Source organism: Arvicola amphibius, chromosome 9 (genome assembly GCF_903992535.2).
Source record: "Arvicola amphibius chromosome 9, mArvAmp1.2, whole genome shotgun sequence".
NCBI lineage: Eukaryota > Metazoa > Chordata > Mammalia > Rodentia > Cricetidae > Arvicola > Arvicola amphibius.
In genome coordinates this window covers 70,382,702-70,400,166 of record NC_052055.2, presented here as the reverse complement: position 1 = coordinate 70,400,166, position 17,465 = coordinate 70,382,702, and the positions used below count along the sequence as shown (strand labels likewise).

The 17,465-nt window shown below is 50.7% G+C and overlaps 1 protein-coding gene across 4 annotated transcripts in view; it reads left to right on the top strand.

Annotated features, from left to right (window-relative positions):
- The window catches only part of Trerf1 (transcriptional regulating factor 1), a 41,264-nt gene that overhangs the window by 5,415 nt on the left and 18,384 nt on the right, over positions 1 to 17,465 (top strand). For 2 of the 4 annotated variants that reach the window (XM_038342569.1, XM_038342568.1), the window contains exons 4-10: positions 42 to 305; positions 3,614 to 4,001; positions 4,422 to 4,488; positions 5,814 to 5,953; positions 6,079 to 6,182; positions 8,335 to 8,410; positions 16,379 to 16,467. In XM_038342569.1, coding sequence (XP_038198497.1) covers positions 42 to 305; positions 3,614 to 4,001; positions 4,422 to 4,488; positions 5,814 to 5,953; positions 6,079 to 6,182; positions 8,335 to 8,410; positions 16,379 to 16,467 — 1,128 coding nt within the window. The remainder of the gene's footprint in view (positions 1 to 41; positions 306 to 3,613; positions 4,002 to 4,421; positions 4,489 to 5,813; positions 5,954 to 6,078; positions 6,183 to 8,334; positions 8,411 to 16,378; positions 16,468 to 17,465) is intronic. The other 2 variants (XM_038342567.1, XM_042055687.1) reach the window with 1 other exon arrangement.

Here is a 17,465-nt window from a genome sequence, read left to right as displayed (position 1 = left end):
CTGCTTTCAGCTCAGGATCAAAGCCTTTATTGTCTATGTAGGAGGAAGGAGAGAAGGCCCCACCGCCACCGCCTCAGCCTCAGCCTCAGCCTCAGCCCCAGCCGCCACTGCCACCTCCACCTCCGCCGCCACCGCTCCCTGCTGAGGCAGAACGCCTCACGCCTATGGTCATGCCCGTGTCTGTCCCTGTCAAGCTTCTCCCACCCAAGCCCAGCTCTCAGGGGTTCACCAACAGCGTCGCTGCCACCCCCTCGGCCAGAGACAAGCCAGCCAGCTCGATGTCGGACGACGAGATGCCTGTGCTCGTGAGGATGACCCTGTCCCCCCCTCACTCTCCCCAAGGGGCTGCCCCCTGTGCGCCTGCTGTGAGTCGCTGCGCTGCCACACCTGCCTGGGGTGGGGACATCTCTTTGCTTTCCTGAAGATGAGGACAGCCTTTCCAGTCACTGGCCTGAGCTCAGACCTCATGCAGGCTCCCTCTCAGGGGAGGCCACCTGCAGTGGACAGCCATTCCTTACTAAGCCTGGGTCTGATTCTGAGAGCTGAGCCTTCACATGTTCAAACATAGATGGTACTCCAATATAACCTCACCAGTTACTAAGAAACGAAAAGTATATCTGCCCTGGATAGTGAACAGCCTTTGCCCTGGCCTGGCCCTTTCCCTAGACCGCCAGGTCTCCCTGGATCCAGCTGCCAAAGAGGTAACTCTTGGAATGGCAGGTCCTCTGAGAAATCGCTGCACCACCTGCTCAGATGATCTGCCTTGTCAATACCTTTAGTGTCACACCTGCTTAAGTACCCTGGGGACTCAGATCCATTCCAGTCCCTATTAATAAACCCATGAGAGCCAGGTACCATAGATCTCAGGAAAGCAAAGCGATTTGTGTTTCTCACTCACTGTTAAGTTCTCTTTGCCTTCTTCATCCCCTTCTCTTCTCTCTGCCCTGGGGAATCTATGACCTCCGTTGTTGGCCTTATCAGACTGTCCCTTCCCACAGTGTAGTGTGTTGGCTCCTGGGAATCTAGACGACTTAAGGGTAGGGTTGAAACATCCAGAAAGAACTGGTTTGGGTTCTTGCGTGACACTGAGTTAGAAGAAGAGAGACTGAGGGACAGCCTCCATATTCTGGCCAGAGGGGGCTAACACCCAGCAAAGATGAAATGGCGTGCCTACACGCACACCCCTTGCCTGGGGAAGTCAGGAGATTTGGTGTGAAAGGCACTGTGTCGTCCTGTCCTGGAAGTCCTCTTCACACAGGGACTACGGCCATCCATGTCGTTCAAGGCAGTGCGAAGGTGAGGGCTAAGAAGCCTATGCCCTGGAGGAGGCAAGATGGAAATACAGATGTCTCACGCAGAAACGTTCCTTTTACACGTCTTCAGCTTTACATGAGATAAAAGTTCTACTCACTGTCCTTTGAAGTTATGTGTCTCGGTCCTCTCCCAGGCTAGTGACAGACAGCTATACCATAGAATCCTCTCTCCTGACGATGAGCTGGGCACTAAGCCACAACTCCCAGTTAGTTAAGTGATTGTGAGGGGAAAGAATAGAGATTGTTATGCACTGGGCTGTGCAGCTAGGATGGCCTGCGGGTGAGAGGCATTAAAGTCAGTTCTGACTTAACAATATTTTTGTTTTACTGTGGATTATCCAGATTGTAGCATAAATCAAGGTGCACCAGGTGGGTGAGTCCAACAGGAAAACAGTGGTTTTGCTGTATGGATTCTGAGTAGGTCGAGTAGGAGTGGGTGAACTTGGTTTAATGCAAGGGTGAGAAAGACCCCGTCAGTGGACAGGCAGGCTGACATAGAACCAGGCAGGTAAAATGGGTAAAGAATGGAAGCCAAGTGCTTGAAGTAAAAACCCTTTTAAAATCCAAAGAAAGGGCTCTGGATTCTGATCTCAGCTCTGAGGTAGAGACAGCTTAAGAATGGCCCTCTCAAAGTCCCGGTTTCCCCCAGAGTGTTGGACTTACCATTGGCCGTCTCCCTCCTCCCGGGGTAGGAGCTCTATAAAATACTGTGTTTGACTCTGCCCCCCAGAGTCCATAGTTAAAATACTTCAGATGTGAGCCTAGTGTGGCATTCTGTGTGATGTACATTCTGAGTGGTGCCTCTGGTCCAGGTGGCTCAAAGAGGCTTGCGTGGGAGATAATAAAGCATTATTTTGAGGTGGAAGGACCAGAAAGCGCCTAAAAAGAACTTTTTGACCCTGTGATCTTAAGTTTGGCTCCAAGGCAGAGCCGAAACCACCAAGAGCTCCATATTACTTAGATGACCTCCTCAGTGACCGGGACAGAGCTTAAAAGTTTCCAAATTTGCTCCTCAGTTAGAGGTGGGAATGGCAAAGCCCGGTTTTCCAAGCATTCTCCTCAGCAGCCTCTCTCCTCCTCAGCCTCTCGGTCTCTCGGGGTCCCTTCCGGGCCTCAGACTGTGAAGCGCCCTACTTGAGGAAAGGAGGGAGACCGAAGGACGCCGGTCGAAGGAGACCCACACTAGCGTTCAGGAACCTGGACGCTGAAGCCCCGAGCCCCTCTGCTCCCTCTTCTTCCCGTCCCCACCCAAGAGTCCCCGTCATATAAGCTGTGAAGGCACCTTGGGAGACAAGAGAGCTGAGGGAGAAGTAGGGACGGGCGCGGGGGCAGAGCCCACGCTACTGAAGGCAGGCCGTGAGAGGGGCCCAAAGCTGAGGGGCACTGGGGCACAGGCCTTGAGGCAGCTGGTCATGTGACCATGTAAACCTTTCCCGTCACCCCTTGCTGCTGTCTTCACTCGCCACTCTGGCACTAGAGCTGCTGGTCACTGCAGCTGCCTGGGCACCTCAGTCGCCCAGAGCCTCTCCACAGGTATCCCTGGCTGGCTGTCACACGCAGCTCTCGGCTTTTGAGGGTCGATGCTGGCCTCGCACCCAAGTCTGTTTCCGTCCGGCTTTGGCATACCCTGCTTCTCTCCTTGACGTGCATGTGTGGACTGGCTAGTGTATATGTATCCGTGTGGCAGGTTCCCCGACTAGGCTCAGTTCCCCCGCCATAACCTAAACTCGCTCTGCTGACAGGAAGCAGGAGATGGGGGTGCCTCAGAGGGGCGTGACAGGGAGCGTCTCCAGGAGAGCCCGTTACAACGGCCTGGAGAACTGTGGGCCATTGTGCCCAGCTGTGGGGATGGCTGAGGAGCCTGTGCTAGGCGCGAACGTCCTCCTGCCCCTCAGCCTTGGGCTTTGCATCCCTGAGGAGAGGATTCCGCCTCCTGCTCGGAGCATGTGTGAGCTGCCCCTGCAGGAGCAGTGGGGGCACTAAAGAGCCACTCTGCTGGCTGTTCTGTACTCGGAACAGATGGAAATGTAGTGATAAGCCAGAGAATTTGGATTTATTACTTCTTGCCGACCCACTCTACCCTTTGCAGACCTTCCGGATTTTCTTTCCTAACCAGCCCAAGGCAGGCGTGGTGGGAGTGAGAGGGGACGGGAAGGGAGGCAGTCTCTCTCCCACCCACTTAGAACTTTTGAGATCCCTGGCCAAATCTGTGGGAAGGGCAGGGATAGGCAGCCTGTACTTAGAAAGGGGCTAGTGACTGGGATGTCCAGGCTGAATCCCAACTATTCCTCTCACTCTAGGAAATCCCCCGGAAACAGCATCCACCCATCACCGCCAAAGTTGAGGAGCCCCTCAAGACCCTACCAGAGAAGAAGAAGTTCCGGCACCGGCCTGAGCCGCTCTTCATCCCGCCACCGCCTTCTTCCTATACTCCCAACCCCACTTCTTACTCGGGGGCCACCCTATACCAGAGCCAGCTGCGCTCCCCACGCATCCTCGGGGACCACCTGCTCCTGGACCCCGCCCACGAGTTGCCCCCCTACACGCCGCCACCCATGCTGAGCCCGGTGCGCCAGGGCTCAGGGCTCTTCAGCAATGTCCTCATCTCGGGCCACGGCTCAGGAGTGCACCCCCAGCTGCCCCTCACTCCCCTCACGCCCACGCCACGCGTGCTGCTGTGCCGCTCCAGTGAGTCATCCCTTAACCCTGGTGTCACCCCTGTCGATTCTGGTTCTACCCTGAGTGGGTGGGGGAGTCTCACTTTCTTCAGCTGGCTAGTTCATCCCTCGGATTTCCGGGAAGTATCAGTTACGTGTTCCAGTTACTTTGCGAGGTGTTCTTAAATTCTCAGCATCTCGTTTAGTGACTCAAGGGAATCAATCTAAGGAGAAAAGCAAGTAAAAATGCCTCTGTGATAAAAGGGAACTCTGTGCACTAAGACTGCCTTGGGTTGTCTACAAGATGCCAGAGCAAAAAATATGGGCTGGGTCAGAGAAGAGCCTTGTTCTTTCTGGTTGGACTAATTACTGGTCAGCTAATTATTCATTTGTTTTCTTGTCTTGGGAAGTTTTCCTTGTTGACCATTAAACTCTAGTTTCTGTGTTTCAGGCAGCATCGATGGCAGCAATGTGACAGTCACCCCAGGACCTGGAGAGCAGACTGTGGACGTCGAACCGTAAGGAAAAGCCAATTATTCTTTAGAGCACAAGTGTCAGATAAGGAAAGGTCTGGAAGCTTCTAGAAGGGCGGTCAGGGCTTCTGTAGTCAGTGGCCACTGAGAGGGGAGAGTTGTGGACATGGCCGGACCTTGGCTTTTCTTGAGTACTACAGTTTCCTTTTGCTGCTAGTATTTCAGAGTCTTTTCTTAGGATGAAATGTGAAGCCCTGGAGTCAAAGAATCTAGCATCCCCCACCTCCACAGGCCCGAGTCTAGACTCAGACACTTTGACATCCCCAGTGCGTCCCACATCCCCCTGTGAGACTCTTGGCCAGTCTTCTGAACGGGTCTGTTGAGTATTTGAATCATTCATGATCAGTAGGAGGTACAGCACTCACACACACATTACTGGCTTATACGTTCCGAGACCTCCGGCTCTGGGCACCTGAAACCTCTGATAGTACCATTTCCGGTATATAACCACTGCGGTGCCTCAGTAGTCTCTCTAACAACTGCCTAACCGGTGGATACCTTCTACAGTGCGAATACTGTAGACAAAAGGAGTCATGCCTGAGGCACATAAAACTGGCTGGCTCGAGATTTCAGCACATTACTTAAGAATGGCATGAAAGTAACAAAATGATTTATTTCTGGATTTTTCCATTTAATATTTTCAGATCAGGGGTAACTGAGAACCACAGAAAGCTATGGAAAAAAAGGCACTCACTACTTTCCTATGGAAGGGAAAAATGGTTCATTTCATGAATGAACTTAGAAAAGAGGCCACGTGTTACAGAGCTTTCTAGAGTCCAGAATCAGAATGCTCAAGTTGACACCATTCTAGTTTGGATCTGTACTGAGTCGATTTTCTGAGGCCTTTGTTGATTCCTTGAACGGGAATCATGACTACTGCCTTGTTCATATCACAGACCTTTGTGAGCTCAGGTGGTATAATGTAAGCGAAAATGGTCTGGAAGGGGTAAATACACAGATTCTTTACACTGCTGAACACGTGTACCCCACTTCCAGTTCCATGGTATTATCAGCCGTGCAGTAGGCAACTCCTCTCTTGGAATTATCTGCCTTCCACTCCAGTTTCAGGGAGCTGAGAATCCCCAGGCGAAGGGTTCCCTTGCCCCTCCCTCAGCCCCCAATCTTAAAGCTACCCTTACCAGTACAAAGGCTATTCCTGGGCTTGGAGGGCCCTGCCACAAGGAGACACATTGATCTCCTTCTTGTGACTCTTGCAGAAGGAGCTGCTTTCTTGTGTCTTCATTTCCTGACAGTTGCCTCTGGCCTAGGCCACCACATTGAAGAACACACTGTTTTTCTTATCATTAAAGACGCATCAACATTGGCTTGAGATTCCAAGCAGAGATCCCAGAACTGCAAGATGTCTCCGCCCTGGCTCAGGACACACACAAGGCCACGCTGGTGTGGAAGCCGTGGCCTGAGCTGGAAAACCAGGCCCTCCAACAACAAGGTACTGGCACTTGCGAGGGGCCAGGTGGGTGAGGCTGGCTTCTCTAACAGGGACCTCCGGCTCCAGAATGGGGGTGGGTTCTTGTGACTCTGACCCTGTCTGATGCCGTGACTTCTTCTCAGCAGTGGAGAATCTTCTGAATTTGTGCTGCTCCAGTGCACTGCCGGGTGGAGGGACCAATTCAGAATTTGCGCTGCACTCTCTCTTTGAGGCCAAAGGTGATGTGATGGTAAGGACGGCCGTGTGGATGTGCTGTCTCAGTGAGGGGCTGCAGACCTGAAAGCCTGCAGAAAGCAAAATCGCCAGCTGGGTTCCTGCAAACACAGCTGTTACTAAATAATAATCAGGGGCACATATGTTTTAGGAAGCTAGAATTTCACCTCATGTGTCAGTGATGGAGGTAGAAAGTCCTCCCGGCTGTGGAAATCAGCTGAACTTGCAAGCCTCCAGACCTCTTTTCTCTAACATTGATTGTTCCTCTTTTCCACCTTTAACATGGTTCTGAATGGGGCTGGAGAGATGGCTCAACGGTTAAAAGCACCACCTTCTCTTCCAGAGGTTCTGAGTTCAATTCCCAGCAACCACATGGCAGCTCACAACTGTCACTAGTGGGATCTGATGCCCCCTTCTGGCCTGCAGGCACAAATGCAGATGAAACATTCATACTTCAAAATTTATATACACATAAATAAACCTTAAAATTAAAAAAAATAATTCTTAGTTTTGGGGATCTTCATTAGGGACACTTAGATGTCCCTAAACTAGAACCATGGTGCCATCTTCCCAGAGTCATAGCTGACCATTTGTCTAGTTAGCTTCACAACTGGCCAGATGAGTCCACCTAGCCTCAGTTTCCCTTTTATAGAAGCACATGATTCTTCTAGTACTAGAACTAGATTCCTGCTTTTAGATAGATTTTATGAAATGCAAAAATAAACAAACATGCCAGTACTTCAAATGTGATCTCGAATGCTAGGATTTGCCTTTTGAGATCAGAGCTCGTCTTGAACTTGCAACACAAATTACTGTGGCGTTGTCCTGAGATGCTCATGCTGGGTCAGCAGGTGGCAGCGGGGCCCTGGCTTCTGGATTTCTTTTTTTCCCTCCTCTATTTTTGTTTTATGTAATTGCCAGGGTGTATGTCTATACACCACCTGTGTGCAGTGTCTGTGGAGGCCAGAAGAGGGCATCGGATCTCCTGGAACTGAGCCACCTTTTGGGTGATGGGAATTGAACCTAGGTCCTCTGGAAGAATAGCCAGTGGTCTTAACCACTGGATCATCTCTCTATCGAAGGTTCTGGGTTTCTAAGGAGCTCCTAAAGGGTCCTGAGGTTGCTGATGTGCAGACTCACAATAGCAAGATTTCTCTGCTTTGCTCAGCCTAAACCTATCCACTGTCAACTCTGTTGCTGCCTTTTCTTTAAAAAAAAAAATTCCAAGATGGGGGCCTTTCCAGAGCACCCAGGTTGAGTCCCAGCACCCATGTGGCAGCTCACAACTGTCTGTAACTCCAGTTCTGGGAGAATCCAATGCTGCTTTCTGGATTCTCTGGGCACCAGGCACACTTATGATGCACAGAGACACATGTAAACAAAACAGGCATACACATTAAATAAAAATAAATAAATCTTAAAAAAAAATACACCAACAACTGGATTTGGTGAAGTGTGCTTGCAACGCCAGCACTGGGGAGGCTAACAGGCGAATCCCTGGGTTTTGCTGGCTGGCTAGCCTCGTCGCTTGGTGACCTCAAAACCAGTGAGAGATGCTATCTCAAAAAACAAGGTGAACAGTACCTGAGAAATGAATGACGGACTGACATCTGACCTCCACTAGCCCACACACACTCATGTGCAGCTGTACACATGTGTGCGCACTCACACACAGACACACACACGAACACAGACACGCATACACAAGCCAGCTGAAGAAGGCAGGTCTGAAGGGTTTCCTGACACTCTGGAAGGACAGTGTGTGGTACACTTGTTATTAATACAGTTGTTTCCATTCATTGATCATGAGACCTGTCTGTGAACAGTCACCAGGTCGCCACTCCTTCCTCTCAAGCCCTTCCCCAGAGACCTCACTCATCTCGCTGAGCGTACAGGCCTTCTCCGAGGAGGCACTCGAGTCTCAGCTCCTGTTTGCGTCTTCTGTCATGTGACCAGCTAGCTAGCTTCAGACACTGCTAGGGGTTGGGGATTGGGGGTTGGGGGCAGTGTTCAAATGTTGAGTCCTGTTGGAGCTGAATGGAAAGGAAATCCCTGGGTTCCTTTCAGTCCCACTGCAGTGCTAACCCCGCCCTCCCCTTGAGTAGGTGGGTGATCCTCCCCAGGACACACTCATGACTGATTTCTGCCTCTTCTCTCTGACTCTGCAGGCTGCTCTGGAAACTCTGCTGCTACGGAAGCCAGTCAGGTTAAAATGTCATCCTTTAGCAAATTACCACTATGCCGGTAGGTCGCCAGGAACCCTGTGCCCTGTTGCTTCCTAAGAGTAGGCAGCTCACACGTTTGGCTATGTATCATTTTTTTAACAAATAGATAACATTGGGTCTATTAGCCCAACACTGCCAGGCATGTATCTGTGTAGACACCTGCCGCTTGTGAATGTTCTGAGACCTGGGAGATGGTGCACAGTAGCTGCCCACCTGGCAGTGGGACCTGTGCACCAGAGGAAAGGCCACCAAGGTTACTACACAGAGCAGACAGCTGTAGCAGCCCTGTGGCTTTGGAATCTTTAAAGGTAGGTTCAGGTTTTAATGGAGGCCTAGCTCTGTAGGCTTGAATGTTTTCCACTCAGAAGGAGGCTTGTGTCCCATCCCTTCCAGAGATTTTTGAGGACTAAAGCCAATGTATGCAGCAGCTCAGCATTGAGCATCCTACTAGCCATTGGAATTCAGTTACTCAACGACTGTTCACTGGGTGGAGAGGATTGTACTAAGAAGAGACAAAAGGGGTCATGGGTGGGAGATGTAGCCCATTGCTTGCCTAAGGTATACAAGGTCCTAAGCACCCCAAGGCCAGGATAAAGACTTGATGCATGCAAGAAGTCTGGGATGCATGCATGTGTGTGCATGCATGAAAGAGAGAGGGGGGGGTAGAAAACACCTTTAGATTTAAATGGAGTGAGAAGGAAATAGGCTGGGGAGCCCAGAGACAACAAATGAGGCCATGAATGGGGGTTCTATTCACTATGGAAATTCATCCATTCTGCCTCCACAGTCTCCTGCATCTTCCATTGCCCCCTTTGTGTGTGTGTGTGTGTGTGTGTGTGTGTGTGTGTGTGTGTATAATGCCCACAGAAGCCAGAAAAGGGTGCCAAATCCTTGAAAGCTGAAGTTACAAGCAGTTTTTGAGCCACCTGATTGGGTGCCGTGAACCAAACCCCTGCCCTTTAAATCACTGCTGTCTCTCCAGACCCTGCCCCTTGATTTTTAATCCCTAGAGGGTTTCTTTGGTGCCTTGGGCAGACCTCCCCTAGGTAGATGCTGAATGCGTGCTCTTAGGGATCTGATAGCTCTATTTCCAGTCCTTCACTAGAAACTAAATGCAGTCCAAAAGTGAAGGCTCTCCTGCCATCCTGTCCTCACCTGGCAGAAAGGCCCCAAGGCCATTCATGAGGCATGGTGAGACTAAAGACACTTCCCTGTGGGTCAGTTTCAGCTGGCAGCAGCTGGAAGAAAGAGACAAGCACAAAATGGACAATTGAGATAAAGGCATCATGTAACCACGGGCCAAAGGAGCCAATTACATCATTTTCTGCTTGTGTGGTGGAGAGACGTGGGAGCCCACCAGCCTGCCCTGAAAACCGTTTCATCTCCTCTTAATTCCCAGCATCCTCTGCTGTCCTTTAAACCCCTGGCAGGCCATCCCAACCTCCTGGATCCCTTCCCAAACTTCTCTGTGTGGTGGGTGGGGCTGTGGGCTGGCTAAAGACGTTTCCGATCAGTGGTGGAGAGATACTACTGCCCTTAGCCTTGGGTTACACTGCCTAGCTGGGACCTTGGTGCTGGTCATGGTCAGCTGTAAGCCTCTTCTTCAAGGACACAAATCCTCTCCAATTGTCTCCAGCGTGGTAAACAAGTATTATTTCATTTTTATGTACATCCTGACATGAAAAGGACTGGAAAGCCTTGGGCCAGAGCACACCCACCCCAGCCCCAAGCAAAACAAAACAGGGAAATGTTACCAAGAACTTTAAAATCGCCGGGCGGTGGTGGCACACGCCTTTAATCCCAGCACTCGGGAGGCAGAGGCAGGCGGATCTCTGAGTTCGAGGCCAGCCTGGTCTACAAGAGCTAGTTCCAGGACAGGCTCTAGAAACTACAGGGAAACCCTGTCTCGAAAAACCAAAAAAAAAAAAAAAAAAAAAAAAAAAAGAACTTAAGAACTTTAAAATCTGCCAAAATACACTGGATTTTGGGGATTGAGGATTGCTGGTTAATCCTGTCCAACTCCTTCCCCTTCAGGTAGCTTAGAAGAAACTTGCTTTCTGAACTCAGCCCTTGACGAGCAGAAGTGGGGGTTTCCATCACCTTCATTGTCCCGTCATTTGCCGCCTTCTAGTAGTGATTAGAACCTCAGGCCCAGAGAATATTCTAGAATTAGGAGCAGATGGGACAAACAGCACTGTGCCTAAAGTTGGGCACAAGTCCATGCCTTTAACAGTTGCCTGTCAAATCAGACAGCTGAGTTTGTCTCTTATGTCCCAGCCACTTTGGCTCCACTCCAAAACCTCCAATTTGGTTCCTGGATGTCACTGAGTTCTGTCCCATCACAGCCCTGACCTGCCTTGGTCTATGTGCAGAGCAGAGCCGACCTCTCACTCCCAGCTGGACAGGCAGCTCAGTTTCTGCCTCTTTGAACACTTAACCTCTAGTTCCCCCTTGGCTTCCAGCGCTGAGGCTGTGACCCACCTGACTCCTGGATTTCACTTTAGACTCCAGTTACTGTTCCAGCTTGGGCTCCATTGCTGTGATAAACCACTGACCAGAAGCAGCGTAGGGGAGGAAGGGGTTCATTTGACTTATGTCTTACAGTCTATCATTGGGGGAAGCCAAGGCAGGGACCAGGAGATAGGAACAGAAGCGGACCATGGCTGAAGGCAGCTTAGTGACTTGCTTAATCTGGCTTCCTCAGCTACCTTTCGTACACAGTCCAGGCCCACCTGCCCAGGGATGGCACCATCCACAAACAGCTGGACCCTCCTCCATCAATTAACAATTAAGAAAATATCTCACAGACGTGGTCACAGGCCAATCTGGTGGAGGCAGCCTTTCAGTTGAGGTGCCCTCTTCACAGGCATGTCAAAATTTGTGTCAAGTTGACCAAAACCTAAGTGGGACACCCAGAGAAGGAAGTCAGATCCAGGCTCTGCTGTGCTCTGGAGGAAAGACAACAAGATGGGTTTTCTGGACAGAGAGACGCGAGCCTGTGGAAACTCTCACTCGTTTAGGACCAGGGAGGTGGGCGTTTGGCCCAGACCTGATGGCAGCCTACCAAAGCTGGAGAGCCTGGCCAGTGGTCCCCAGAGGACCGCTGTGCGGTGCCTCCAGTGCCCAGGTCACTCCAGGACACACCGGCCTAGGGGCTCTGCGGTGGCTTTCCCTCTGCACGGGTATTGGGAGGCAGTTGTGATGGAGAGGCACCTGATTGTGGCCACAGCTGGAATAGCCAGGTCCTGGTGCAGATGTGCGCAGTGTTGGGGGTGGTAGAATTGGATCTAGCTTCTACATGGGGTACAGTGAAGGCTTCTGTCGTGTCTACCACAACCACGAGCACCCACTGGGTCCTCCAACCCTGCCTTGAATCTAGAAAGGTGAATAAAACCCAGGAGAGACACTCTTTCCATAAGGAAAGTCAGCGCTCTAGTCTTGGACGCTGCCCAAGGTTAACAGAGACAGAATTGTATGCCTGCAAGAGTTACTTTCTAAGAACACAGCTGTGGGTGCCTTTTTGTTTTTAACTATATCGTGGACTCCTCGTGGCAGGACCTGAGTCGTTCATTACATTCTCCTGTGCCTCACCTGAGACAGCATTTGCAAAGAAAACGTTTGGTGACAAGTTCGAAATATGGGTTCAAACTGAGGCTTCCCTTCTTTCTGCAACTAGAGGAACCTAGAGTAGCAACCCACATCCCAGGGAGACGATTCTGACTGTCACCTGCTGTAGGTAACTGTATGACCTTGGAAGTCTGGTATGAAGCCTCCAGTTTTCACAGCGAGCACGTCTTTCTGCCATAACCACAAAATCAACGTCAGTAAAAGTTGGTTTTGTTGTTTTTAAATCCGGAAAAGAAGCCAGAGAGACCCTCTGAAAAGATACTGTATCCAAGTTCTCTCTACCCCAGGAATGTCTGTTTTTAATTGCCTGGATTTACTGTAGATTGCCCCCAAATTAGCCACTGTCCGGAGCCTGTTTCCCAGCAACCAGAGCTCAGTGCATTGTTCTCTAGATACTACTCCAGTGCCCATTTCATCCAGTTAATTAGGCTCTTTGTCATTAGCCTTAATCGGCTTGTTAGGGGGCCCTGCTGATAATAGCCCAATAGCCAGGAATTCCCAGGTGGAACCAGTGAGGGCGGGGGTGTGTCGGCCCAGTAACCCCACCCGCCAGCTGAGTGGGGGTGGGGTCTTACAGAGAGAGGCAGAGCTGTGAGAACAGGCGGCCTTGGAGTAGCCACATCAGAGGGACAGTATATGTCCCATAGCCTGAGACACCAAGTGATCGGTGGAGACACCACGCACCTACTTATGACCAAGCAGTGTTGGTCACAGCAAACTGGCCACTGTCCCCAGTTCAAGGGTGAAGAAACTAAGAAGTGGACTTCCCTGCCGTCACAGAAGGAAGAAATGCTAGGGGCACATTCACAGCTGAAGCTCTCCTGACAAAAGGCACCCTTTGTCATGGCCTGCTGATGTCACATGCTCGGATGTCATTTATCTGTACCAAGAATTCAGTCCAAGGTCCTTCAACTCCTGTGTGTATTCCCCAGTCTCTAGAGGCCATCTCTAGTGTGTGAGAGACGAATTTATTGTCTGGTCTAGCCTCTTTCCCTGCTGGGCACATGCACACACAAACATCCATACAAGTGCTGTCCCTTTCTCTACGCCATACATCCTCTGTACAAGAGCCACCCTCCCCGTGCTCCCCACCTGTCACTGTAGCCGCAAGTAAGAGTGACCAGAAGAGAAAGGGAGCCACCATCTCACCTCTTTCCTGGACTGGGAAGGTCTGTCACGGAAGACCTCATTACAGAACAGCATCCCAAGGCACTCCCCAGAGGTCTCCATTCTTCTTGAAGTGTGGGGACTCCTGTCTAGCAGATGGACCAGCCAGCCTTGTGGACATGCAGGAGTGGGTGTCTCTAAAGGAGGCAGGGAACTTACCCCTGCCCTTTGGACCAGCAGGGAGCTAGTGAGCCGGGTAGGGATGGAAGGAAGTGTAACCTGCACAGAGACGCTGCTGGCTCCAGAAGCCCGGATGACCCTGCTCGTGCCTCTGGGTAGAGTGGTGATAACTCCAAGTCTGTGACCTCAGGTTGGGAAGAACTTTCACTGATCTGCTTGGGGTGGCTGTTACCAGCATCAGGCGATTCCTCTGAGAGAGTACCAAGGGCCACCCATCCTTAACCTGCCAGGGGCTATGCAGCAGGACACCATCATCTCCTTCCGACACTGATTCTCTCTCTGCTGTTTTGACGGACACCTGAAAGGAGCCATGACTCTTCTCTAGTCACTCAGCTAAAGTTGCTGGCTGGTGAATCTTCTCAGCCTTCTTCCTCTTTCAACCTCTCCAGCCGCAGGGAGGAGCTGGACAAACTCTCCCCGCAAGGCCCAGAATGTTGGGTTTAGTCTGAGGAACATTGTGGAATGGCTATGAAGGCACAGACCAGGGAGTCAGGCTCTCCAGCCCCTGAAGATCTGGGAGAAGATTCTGCTCCACGGTATTCTCTTCACCGCCACAAAAATGCAGCCTTGCAAGGGAAATGAGTAGTTGCTCTGCTTCTGGAAGCTGGAGCCGGCCAGCCGGACTATGTCTGTTCAGTTAGAGGCTGGAAGATCCACCAGAGATTTATGTGGAAAGGGTGTTTATTTCAGACACCTGCATTTACATCGCTGAGCCCCATGCCCCCTCTGCAACCCAGAGATGTTTGAATGGAAAATTCTATTCACATTGCCTGTGCTGAAGTCCTAGCAGTTGGCCAGAGTAACATGGAAAAGTTGGACTTTCCCTAGCCAGGAGTAAAGATGCTAGGGGGTTCAGGCCTGGTAGCACACACCTGTATCCCAGCAACTCGGAGGTAGAGGCAGGCAGATCTCTGTAAGAGGCCAGCTTGATCTGCATAGTGAGTTCCAGGCCAGCCAAGGCTACATCATGAGACCCCTTTAAAAACAAAGCTTCAGATTTGTTCAGAGACCTGAGGAAAGGTGATGGGATATCAGTGGCCAGCCATGTGCCATCCAGGAATCAGAGATGGAGAGAATTTGGGAGCCAGAGGAACAGCATAGTCTTCTCAATGCCCACCGTGGTGGCTGACCCTTCCCTGGCACACCCAGAGCTAAGTCCTGTGTTTCCTGTTGCTGTAATGAGATGCTTGGGGTCAGGTATTTTATAGAGAAAACCCGCCATGTAGGCTTTGTTTCTCGCTCCAGATAAGCCGGTCCCATTCTGAATCCAGTCTCCTGGCATAGCCTGTTGTGCTAGGAAAGAAAAATAACTAATCAAGTTTGAGCAGCAAGACCTAAATGGCACGCTAGGACCACAATGCTTATGCCCCAACAGGCTGCAAATCTGCTAACTGACCCCCCTCCATCTCTTCAGCCTAATGTGCTTCTCTTCCCCAGGAACCTAGAACCAAGCTGTGCTAGAAGACCTCCATTTTCTCATCTGTGAAGTGGGACAGTAGTGACAAGCCTTACGGGGTTGTTAGTAAAGCCCGGGGACTAATAAACGTAATAGTTAGCATCTGAGATGCAGTGAATATTCTTAGATGGCACCTTTCTTTAGATGGTGTGTGCATGCGTGCGTGTGTGTGTGTGTGTGTGTGTGTGTGTACGTACTTCATGCACGGGCACATGCAGAAGTCAGAAAAGGACAGGGCGTCTTCCTCCATCCCTCTCCACCTTATTGTTTGGGACAGGGTCTCTTTCTGAACCTGCAGCTGTCTGTTTCAGCAAGGCAGACTGCCTGGGATACAGGTGTGTGCTACAAGGATCTGCCTGTCTCTGCCTCCAGCATAGGCTGTGTGGGCCACGCCTGCTTCTCTTGAGTGCTGGAATTTGAACTCAGGCCACCCTGTTTTCACAGCAAACACTCGTGCACCACACACCCCACAGTCACCAAAGCTCCTCTTCCTGACACTGACACCGCGCCCTGCTTATAGTTGACCCCTAACAAACACGCCTAGAGAACGAATGAGTGAATGAGCTGTGAGTTTGCACTTGACTTTCCTGCCCCAGAATGCCCTTCTCTCTCTTGCTTTGCTGACCTTTGTATGACCTTTAAAACTCCAGTCTCGTATTTTTCTACTTCATAGCCTTCCCTGCTGCCCTGGCCCTGACAGGAAGACAGAGTTTCTTCTCTGTGTTCCACTGGGATTCACCTTCATAGCTTTCCTTGCTGCCTTGAATGTTGGCCTTTGTAATGGCAGAGACAGTGAACCTAGCCACCTGGGTGGTGGTGGTGGTGGTGGTGGTGGTGGTGGTGGTGGTTTTTCATGGCATTTTGTTTTTGGTTTTGTTTGTTTTTTGAGACAGGGTTTTTCTGTGTAGCCCTGACTGTCCTGGAACTCACTCTGAATACCAGGCTGGCCTTGAACTCACAAAGATCTACCTGCATCTGCCTAGCCCATATGGGATTATTTTCAACTTTCACAGAAACCTGATTACTAATGGGGGCAGTTCTTATTCTGCTATTCATTGATTACAAAGCTGAAGTGTCTTGGCTTAAGTGACTTGCCGAGTTTTGAACCAGAATCAGAGCTGCTGACTCTTACATTTCACTGGCTGTTCTGGTTTTTTAAGCAAGGCTTCACTAGGTAGCCCAGGCTGGCGTTGGACTCTGGGTCCTCCCGCCTCCTGCTGCTGGGAGTACTGATGGGCACACAACACTGTTCCCAGCTCTAGTCTAGCTTTTTATTCAAACATGGATTTCATATGTACGGCCCCTTTTTCTAGACAGTTGGAGCATGACTTAGATAGACCAAGTGAATGTTCAGAGAACTGGGATCTTCTCTTTTTCTTGTTTTGAGACAGAATCTCATGTAGCACAGGTTAGCCTTAAGTTCACTCTGTAGCTCAGGCTAGGGTTGAACTCCTCAGTCTGCTGCCTCCTCCTCCTCCTGAGTGCTGGGATGCCAGACCTTTGTTCTGGTGAGAGAGAACGAGCACCGTCCCTAATGAACGCTCTGTTTTGTTCCAGGCTCTGACAAGTGGACCTCTCTAGAAAGGAAACTGTTTAACAAAGCGCTGGCCACCTACAGCAAGGACTTTATCTTTGTGCAGAAGATGGTAAGCCTCTTTCCCAATGCTCACCTGAAAGGAACTTGAGATTCTGGGCATCTCCATAGTGAGACATTTTTGTTCACCGCTTTTATAACGTCCTCACAAAAGGCCCGTCTTCCAGCGTTGTGGGGAACGATGGTGGTCGCTACAGGGTGGCGTGGAACTAGGATGGACGTGATGGGAAAAGAATACATAGGTTGTAAAGATTCTGTGACATAAGGTTTCTGTGTGCGTGAGTGTGTGTGTGCGTGTGCGTGTGTGTGTGCGTGTGTGTGTGTGCGTGCATGAGTGTGTGTGTGTGTGCGTGAGTGTGTGTGTGCGTGTGAGTGTGTGTGTGCGTGCATGAGTGAGTGTGTGTGTGTGTGTGTGTGCGTGAGTGTGTGCGTGCTTGGATATTGTTCCTCAGATACTGTCCACCTTTCTCTTAGCGATTTATTTTTTTTTTTTTAATGTGTATGAATGTTTGCCTGCATGTATGTATGGGCACTACATACATCCCAGAGTCAGGAAGAAGGTATCAGATCTCTTGGAACTAGAGTTAGGGAGAATTGTAAGCCACCTTATAGGTGCTGGGCATCGAACCTGGGACCTCTGCAGGAGCAACCAATGCTCTTAACCGCTGAGCCATCTCTCCAGCCCGGAGACAGACTCTCGATTGGCTTGGAGCTCACTGTACAGGCTATGCTGGCTGGCTGGTGGGCACCAGGGATCCCTGACTCCTCCTCCCCGGTGCTACGCTTATCATTGTGCTCCACCATGTGTGTCTGTCTTCCGTCGGCTCTTGGGACAGAACTTGGGTTCTCCTGTTTACAACTAAAGCATTTTCCCAGCCACTCTACGTCCTCAGCCCCTGGGCTCCTGTTTTAGTGGATGTGTGTTGACTATACAATTCTTTCCGAACAACTGGAACTGGGGCCGAATCCCAACCTCCACAAGTGATCATATCTCTGATGGCATTTTCCTAGGACATTGTAAGGGGGAGGTATTATGTGGCCTTCCCTTCC